The sequence below is a fragment of the Dipteris shenzhenensis genome, chromosome 2 (assembly GCF_047967505.1).
Source record: "Dipteris shenzhenensis isolate YYH24624 ecotype China chromosome 2, Dip_SZ_1.0, whole genome shotgun sequence".
In the NCBI taxonomy this organism is placed as follows: domain Eukaryota; kingdom Viridiplantae; phylum Streptophyta; class Polypodiopsida; order Gleicheniales; family Dipteridaceae; genus Dipteris; species Dipteris shenzhenensis.
The window spans coordinates 30,677,366-30,687,003 of record NC_141597.1 but is presented as its reverse complement, the minus strand read 5'-3'; the positions used below and the strand labels follow the sequence as shown (position 1 = coordinate 30,687,003).

Below are 9,638 nucleotides of genomic sequence, written 5' to 3'. Positions count from 1 at the left end.
GGGACTCTCTTTCTTTGTCTCCTTTGGAAGGGGGGAAGGCTATCAAATTCGATTCTTCTACCTTCCCTTCTTCTTCGCTTTAACAAGATCTCTTTCGTCAACTGTGTGCTAACTCAGTTACCTCATCTTCTGTTGCTGGATTTTCCTTATGGAAAACTCTTTCCCCTGAACCTTTTCTTCAGAGCATTCACTAAGAACAACTTGGTGTTTGCCTTTATTTTATGGGAAGAGTTATGACGGTGGCTTCTTTGCAAGCCTAGTCTTCAGCTGTCATGGGTGAGTTCATGGAGCAGGTCACTTTGCAGTTGTCATGCCTTGGGATCCTCTTTTTGATCCAGCGTGCTCTCTCCTCCACTTCTGTCCCGTCTGGGTTACTCTCAGAGACTTACTCGTTCCGCTTCTTCAGCATCTCTTCTATTGTAGCTCTGCTTGGTCGTGTTCTTTTTATTCCGAAGCAGGATTTTCTGGTTGCAAACAGAAATATTCGGGTATGTGTTCTTTGGGATATGGAGCAGCTCATACCTTCATGCTTGGAATTGGATTTTGGATTTTCGCATCTTCTCCGGATTCCTCTTCGTTTTCCCTCCTTTCCCAATGCCTGTTATAAATGTCACCAACTTGACCATTTTTCCAGAGCATGCCCCTCTTCTTCTTCTTCAGCTCTTGCTCTACAAACTTCTGCTCCTCTTGTTTCGGTTCTTGCAGGTCCTATTTCTTCTTCCATTACACAGACAGTCTGGCATTTCAAACCTGCTAAAGTTTGGAGGAAAGTTTAGGAGGCTGAGTTGGTTCAAGATTCAAACCCTTTTGCTGTTTTATCAGTTCCGGATCCACTCCCTACAGTGCTAGCTTGTCAGATTCCTTGTGATCTGGTTTTTGCTTCTGCTTCGATGTCTGAAGATGTTCTGATAGATTCTCCTTCCTTGCTCTGCAAAATTCTACTGCTATGCAAGAAGTGGAAGAGAATCTACATTCTTCTTCAGCTTCAGATACTGTTATTCCAGATGTAGATATTGTTATTTAGTTTCATGTTCCCTCCCCTGAGAAGCCTATTGATATGCCGGCCCCTTTACAGAGCCTCTCAGTCTCGGATCCATATGCTACTTTTTCCTTGGAGTCTTTTCACCCTTGGTTGCAGCAGGTTTTTGACCCTGTGGTTGAGAAGTTTCAGCTACCCACTTATATTAAGAAGAACCACAAGGGCAAAAAACAACTCTGTTTTATTGATGGAACTGTCACTCCCTTGCATTAGTTTTTATAGGGCAATAGTTTGAAATTAGATGATGTTTAATTGGAGTCTCCTCCAACTGATATGTAAAATTTTTACTTGGTTTCCTCGTGAGTTTTTCTCTCTGAGGTTTTACTCGTAAATTTTCTCCTTGTACTTATTGGTGGGTTTTCACCTATTCTGATGTTTCCCACACAAAAATAAAATATTTCACTAAAAGAATTAAAAAAATAAGAATTTTGAGGTGTGAAAATGAGAAAAATAATTAAGCCACTTTACTGTGTGTGTATGTGTGTGTGTTATATAAAAGTTTCTTAGTTGGGATCCACAAATTGGGAGCCCACAATATGTCGCCCATAAGTTTTGGGCATACGGATTTTGTACCATGTTTTTGGGAACGCGATTTTAGAATAACCAAACTGGATGGACTAGGGTTACCATGTAGTTGAACTATATAAAATCATTTGCCCTTTTCTAAACTAGATCTACTTACCATCTAATTGAATCAAACAAACTTGGTTACCATAGGATTGAGCGAGACAAAGTTGGTTATAATGTAATCGAGTTGGGTGAACTTAGTTCTAATATAACTAAACTATTAGAGGTTAGTCCCAAAGGTCTGGCTTTTCCAAATCAAAGAGTCTAGTCTTTACTTCATGATCTAAGGGTTTTCACATTTCCCTTGATTAATTGTGATCAGTGGTAACATTTCGCATAATTGTGTCTAGTGACAAGCTAGGCTTTGATGTCTCGCAAAGCCTTGGCACATAATAATTGCAATATTAGCAAATCCTTCTCCTTTATCCCATGGCTAAGGTTTGTCTCAATAGCCTTCACGAGCATATATCTCTACATGCCACTTCTTTGCCATCACTTGGGTGCTATGGCCATCACATGCTATTCTTAAGAGTATGGACATTACATTTACTAACACGAAGTATGCCTTTCTTATGGTTAGTGCTTGTCCCATCATGAACTATGCCTTTGATATGGCATCACTTTATCTTCACAAGCATATAGAAGACTTTGTCTACACAAGCATATAGAAGACTTTGTATTCTCCACCTTAAGGGTATGGCCAAAATACCCATTTGCATATTGCATCAGGACTTTAGCCTTCTCTTATGTTATGACTATCATGGCACTTCATTGGACATCGTCTCATTCATGATTCCACCATCTAGTGTGCATCATGAAAGAGGGTCGCCCTCAAGTAAGGAAGATGGGCAAAGTTGTATGTGTGATTTTTGACAAGATTCGTTTCTTTTAAAGCAAAAATAGGTTTTTATATTATGTCTCAAAAGACAGATAATCATAGAAAGTTTCGATTACAACAAGTTCCACCAATACATTTGAGAAAGCAAAACAAAAAAAGGGAAAGCAAATGAAGATCGTATCCTTTAGCCCTCGCCTAAGGTTTGGCTCAATAGCCTTCATGAGCTTATAGCTCTACATGCCATTTCTTTGCCCTCACTTGGCTAAGGTTTGGTTCAATAGCCTTTATGAGCTTATAGCTCTACATGCCACTTCTATGCCCTCACTTGGGCTCTGGCCATTACATGTACTATCACAAAGGATGGCTTTCTTATGGTCAGTGCTTGTCCCATCATAGACTACGCCTTTGATATGGCCTCAAGTTATCTTATATATCCTCTTTCTCATTCACTTTATCTACATAAGCATATAGAAGAGGTTGTATTCTCCATCTTTAGGGTATGGCAAAAATACCCATTCGCATAACGCATCATGATTATAGCCTTCTCATATGTTATGCCCATCATGGCACTTCATTGGACATCCTCTCATTCCACCATCTAGTGCGTATCGTGAATTGATAGTTTTTCGTAGGATGAATTTAACCGTTTGTCATTATATTTCCATGAATTGGATTGGCATGCTTTCTTTTAAAGAGCCTTTTATCAATCTAACCTTATTTCGATAACTTGACCCTGTTCATCTTAGACAAAAGATTGTCTTGGGCCCATTGGACTTCAACATATACATAAGAGCAGGGCCCCATGAAACTCCAGGCAGTTGGAATTTTCGCCTGTGCACAATTCGAATAATGGGGTGGTGTTCGTGAAAACTGGAAATCTCGTTGCCCGCCTACAAGCGACTGAGCATTTATGGGTGCATGAGTCGATCTCCACTGGCTACAACCAAGCTCCTCGCCAGCTCGCCAATGTTTTCCAGCAGGACAATGGATGAAGTTTAATGCATGCACAAATGGGAATATCGAGCTACGATGCCCCCACCCTCCCCCCTCCCTGCCACCTTGTTGCCCCCAATCCCCTCCCCAAGAACACCTTCAAATGGGCTACATCGAAATTCGTGGAGCGGTAGCATCGAGGACGGACGTACATGAACCTTGGTTCACATTGCTTTCTTTCTTGGGCATACTTGGATGTGCCCATCGTGGTTGCATGTGGAGGTTACAAGTGATGATTTTGACCTCCTCAAAATGCCACAAAAAAACTAAGAAAATTAATTAATCTCCATCCGCAAACCTCCCCTTGCTTATTTTGCCGTCCTGTCAAATCTTTATCAACGTCCGACGCGAATCTCCACCCTCATTAAAGTCAACGCCTCGACTGATAAGGAAATGGGTTTGCCTCGGAGGCCGTACTGTGGAGCGCCAATTCCGGCCCGATTCCCGGTGAGTTGTTAACAGACTCACACACACCGGTGACGGAAGAGCAGTTTCAACTTTCATGGCATGAATGAACATTGAGTTTTCTCCCTCTCGCAGTTCCTCGTCGCCTGGATAACCGCACACACCGAACCTCACATCTTTCACCCTCACACTTGTGCTCCTGCACAGCTTTTTCGCCTCACAAACCACCCATTCTTGTTTTCTCCACGGGGTAGGTAACGCCAAGCCTGCATTCTGCTCACTTTCCTTCCATCTAACAATCGTGTCTTTTTTGTTTAAATGTTCGCGTGCCTCCGCCCTTAGAGAAATATGAAACGTTGGGGTGAAGCCCAACGTATGTTCTTAACTTCTGAATGGAATCATGTGTGCAAATTACCCCGTAAACGGGACGACGTATCATAGCGTGCGGTTACGATGGGGTTGGATGCTCGTGGGCAGATCACTTATTCCAATAAAATTATGACTCATGTTTTAATATGAATGCATCTGACTTGAATGCCCACAATATGAGTTTCTTAAATCTGATAGCATTTTCTGGTGCTTTAAGAATGCTTCTCTGTCTGTCTGCTAACGAATTTCCTGACGGCGAGGAAGGGGAGAGGTCAGGTTAGGTGAGAAGAGGGGTTGGGTTAGGTGAGGAGAGGTGTTAGGTTAGATGAGGTTAAGTATGTTAGCTTATGTTAGTTAAATTTTGCTGTTACTTCCTAAAGGAAGGTAACAGCAATTGATGTGAATTTTATACAGTTCCCCGTATTTGGTTGATATAACCGATACCCTCTGCTCTCCTGGCTGTAACCAAGAATATGCATTTGATTGCCTTGTCATCAAGCTTATGTCTCAGCTGAGATGGTACATGAACATATGCAAGACACCCAAAAACTTTCATGTGTGAAAGTGAAGGCTTCCTGCCTTTCCATGCTTCATAAGGTGTAATAGTCTTTAATGCCCGTGTAGGTGATCTATTCAGCACGTAGTTGGCACACATTACTGCATCAAGCCAAAATTTATTGGGCAAAGACTTGGCCTTAAGCATGCATCTGGCCATCTCCATTGTGGACCTGTTTTTCCTTTCAGAAACAGGATTCTGCTGAGGAGTGTAAGGAGTAGTGCATGAGTGAATAATGCCCCGTGAGGATAGAAATACATCAAACTCCTTTGACATATACTCCCTCCCCCTATCTGTGTTGAGGGTGACAAGCTTGCATCCTGATTCATTCTCAACCATATTCAGCCATCTCTGAAAGCATAAGAAAACTTCAGGTTTGGCCTTTAAAGGATATACCCAGCAATACCTTGTGAAATCATCAATGAGAGTCATGAAATACTTGTATCCTCCAATGGCATTTGTCCTCATTGGGCCACAGACATCACTGTGTACTAGCTGCAATTTCCTTTGTGAGGGTTTTGGACAATCTTTTGAAAAGGAAATCGATGCATCTTACCCAAAAGACAACCCTCACACACATGTTTGGAAACTGTGTGAGTCTGAGGTACATCATTTGCCATCTGCTGTGAATGTAGCTTTGCAAGAGCTCTATAATTGAGATGGCCCATTCTCTCATGCCAAAGATGAGTTTCAGCAAGCTATGAATCTGAAATAGCCAATGCTTCAATAGAAAGTGCAGCTGAATGATGATCAAGGTGATAAAGCCCTTTTTGCAAAGTGCCAGTGAGAACTATGGCATTGTCATCACGAAGATCATATACTAGGCATCTGTAGCCATCAAAAGTTACTCTGAAACTTGAAGTAGCAATTGCTGAAATTGAAATCAAGTTGACTTCAATACCAGGCACAAAAAGAACATTTGTCAGAGTGACAGGATGGCTGGAAATGGATGTGAGCTGCACATCTCCAACTTCTTTTACAGCATATGAAGCATTATTGGCACATGTAACAGTCCCCCCTCGAGGTGCATCAGCTAGAGAATGAAACAACTATCTGCAAGATGTGACATGCTTGGAAGCACCACTATCAAAGTACCAGGATTGAGCATCATTAGCGGTAAAGAGTGCATCAGCTTTGGAGGGATCAAATGAGCAATGGACAGCCCATGCCCAATCATCCTGAAGAGCATGTGCATGTGAAGCATCTGTTGGCTCATGGGATTCAATGGCATGTGAGGCATTAACTGTCAATTCTACTTTCTTTTTCTCCGAAGCAATGCGCTTCCTGCATTCTGAAATGTCATGTCCAGGCTTGCGACAATAGTTGCATCTTTTCTTCTTTCCCTTATCTGCTGTATTTTTAGATGCATGGGAGGAATTGCAGCTGCTATGCGTAGAGGAATTGCAGCTGCTATGCGCAGATTTTGGCTTGCCCATAGGCTTGGAAGCCTTGCCTCTTCCTGTCTGCTGTGAAGCAAATGCATGATCAGGAATAATGGCTTGTCTGTTAGCTCTACTTTGCTCTTCCTGCAAAAGCAAAGTAACTAGCTGGTCAAAAGAATAGTGGTCTGGATTACCCATGGCCACTAATCGAAGGGTTGTAGCAAACCCTTGATATGTATTTGGTAGTCCATTCAATGTGTACTGACAAGCTGTGAATTTGGCACCACCTCATCAATGTTGGCAAGCTGTTCCATGAGGTCCTTGACCCTTGTCAAATATGCATCCATTGACTCACCTTCATTCATATTCACTTGCTGTAATTGCCTTCTCAAATATGCAACACGAGCTTCATTGCGTATCTGATAGAGAGAAGCCAATTTATCCCAAGCATCCTTTGCTGTCCTGCAAGACCGGGTGTGTGGAATAATGATTCTCTTGCATGATAAAGCAATGCATGAATGTGCATTTGCATCTCTTGCATCCCATCTTGACTGTTCTTGAGTTGGAAGAGCAACAGTAGGAGTGCTAGAGGAAGAGGCATCAGGAGGAGTACCACCTGCAGAAGGATCAGCAGTAGAAACAACCACTGTAGCATTGGCTGGCCTCAGATCAGCCCCAGAAACAATATTCCACAAATGCTTTGCAACAAGAATATGTTTCATGAGATAAGACCACATCGGATAGTTGGTGCCATCCAACTTATCATCTTCACGAAGAACTCCAAATAAATCTTGATTGTTCCCAGCCATAGCAACTGTGATAACCTGTAAAAGACCTGAAAAACCAAAAGCCTCAAGGCTATCACTGCAAAAAGCTGGCTGTCCCAAAATGACAGCAAATATCTGCAAATTTCTGACCCAAATCAAAGGGCAAATGCAGATCTGACCCAAATGTGACTGTGACAGGCAATATTCACTGCAAAAATAGCAATTTTGGCAAAAGCCCCAAATTTATTGAGGGCAAATAGGCCAAAAAAAGGGCAAATGTAGAAAAGCCCCAAATTTTGCTGAAATTTTGCAAATGTGACCCAATGTATGATAATCTGACCCAATGTCCTGCAAATGTAACTTAATGTCCTGCAATCTGACCCAATGTACTGCAATCTAAACAAGAAATTGCAGACTAAATCCCAAAACTCCAATATTCTTGCAAGAAATTGCAATCAAAGGAGGTGAAAGGAAAAGAAAGCCCCAAATTTGCCAATGTCCTGCAAAAGCCCCAAAACTGCAAATGTTTGTAGATGACTGCAGTGAGACCAAGAACCTGATTCAAGCCAATGCCAAAACAGGTACGGAACCTGTGGTGAAACTGTATGGAATACCCAGATCAAGTACAAGCTGTACGATTAGTTACTGAAGGTACGTGTGTACGGGAAGCTGGTACAAGCTGCTGATGAGTGATCTGTAGGTACGGTGCAAGTACCTTGCACGGTTTTCCTACGTAGGTACAACTGTACGGTGAAAGTACCTTGTATGGCGAACTGAAGGTACCTTGTACGGCGAACTTTGTACGGTACGGCGTACGAAATAGCGCGATGTACGGATGAAGTACGACACAGTGTACGGTACACGTATAGAATAGCGTAGAGTACGGAGCAGAGTACTATGACGACGCAGAGTACAGGTGACGACGGATGTACGGCGACGACGCAGAGTACGGTGCAGAGTACAGGTGACGACGGATGTACGGCGACCCTCGATGCAGATGTATGACGACGACGTAGAGTATAGGTGATGCACATCTGCTCACGTACGGACTGTACGATGCAGATATTGTAGGCAGTACGGGACAGCACTGAAGGTACGAGAGGTTGTGGAAGCTGGACGCCTGAATCTTGGACAGCAACTGAAGAGCCTCGAACAGGTTGGGAATGTGTCGACCAGCAGGGCAAAAAACTCTCAATGAGCAATGGAGGACTCGGGGGCTGAGGAGAGCTGGAAGACTAGAGCAATACCTGCTCTGATACCACTGAAGATACGAAACGAAGAGAGAGAGAGAGTGCAGGCACAAGACGTCGATAGAGCAGTCACGTCAAATCTTAGATAACATGAAAAAGACACAAGTACAAAGTACTTGTACCTAGACCTAGGACTAAGTATCCTAGGTGTCACATAGGACTAAGTGTCCTATGTGGCCTAAAAGGCACTATCACTATAAGTGCCTACACTTATGCCTACAAGGCACATACCATGGCCTATAGGGCATCACTAGAACCACCAAAAGATGGCCTACAAAGATGAGAGAGGAGGTCCAGGAAGAGAGGAGAGCTTGGTGAGGAGGGGCGCGGAGGAAGATAGGGGGAGGCTTTAAGGATGGTAGGATGGAAGGGAGGGTGAAGCAAGAGTTTAGACAAGAGGAGGGGTAGCAAGGTGATCCCACGTGGATGGAAGGGAGAGGGAGAGGCAAGGGAGAGACCTAGGGAAGGAGAGGGAGAGACGCAGGCTAAAACTGATCGAAATCTAAGCAAGTGAATCAATGAGATTGATAGAAATCCAACCAACGAACATGGACAAGCAAAATAAGAATAGTATAACTGCTGGCTAATCCCAAGCAGAGGCAGGAGAGAGGTGAGGATGAGTGGAATGGGAGAAGGGAGGGGATGGAAGGAATGCAGGGGAGGACTGACAGGGGAGGAGGGGGAAGGAGAGGTGGGCAGGGAGGCTGAGAGAAGAGGGTGCAAAGTGAGGGCAGAGGCTGAGAGAAGAGGGAGGTCGCTGAGAGGGGCCAGGGGGACAGAGGGAAGATGCGAGGCAGGGGAGGGAATAACGGATGGGGAAGGAAGCGGGAAGCAAGGCAGGGGGAGATGATCGCGAGGGAGGCGTAAGGAATGCTTGCAGCAGCAAGGAATGATTAAAATTTTTAAAAGCTTACAACTTTTTTTAATTCTGCTTAAGGAGATTACTTAATTTTTTAGGGGATTGGGGATAGGGGCAGACTAAGTAATTGGAATTAGAATTAAAGTTGAGGATTAATTGGAAGGTCTAATTAATGCAAATTTTGAAGTTGTAGATTGTAAATTTTTTAGCATGTAATTTTTAAAGCATTAAAAAAAAATGTTGGCTTTGTAATCATGCTCATTGGAGCCTTATATTGCAAGTTCTAGATTTTACAAGGAAGATGAGCCATTATATGAGGAATACGACTATCACCTACTAAGAGATTCCTTCTCGGGTTAAGGCCAAAGGGAGGCGCAATGACAAGCATTTTTTTGCTCGAGGGAAACCCGAGAAGAAATCTCTTGGTGGCTAGTGGCCTTATTCCTAGCAGCTTCAGATCGCAATAGGAGAAAAGTTACACAATGGCTGATTCTGAAGATGCGGACATCGATTCCGTGAAGAAGGAGAAGCTGAAAGCTTATGAAGCTTCTCTGGGTGGTTTTGAGCTGAAAGCTTTTGAGGCTCTGGAAAGAGAGTTCCAAGAGGTATGATT

The 9,638-nt window shown here is 43.2% G+C and overlaps 1 protein-coding gene across 1 annotated transcript in view; it reads left to right on the top strand.

The window, feature by feature from the left end:
- The first annotated feature begins 9,507 nt into the window (after positions 1-9,507).
- Positions 9,508-9,638, top strand: part of LOC147904608 (cilia- and flagella-associated protein 58-like) — a 173,686-nt gene continuing 173,555 nt past the window's right edge. Inside the window, exon 1 of the mRNA XM_087398097.1 lies at positions 9,508-9,630. Coding sequence (XP_087254223.1) covers positions 9,508-9,630 — 123 coding nt within the window. The remainder of the gene's footprint in view (positions 9,631-9,638) is intronic.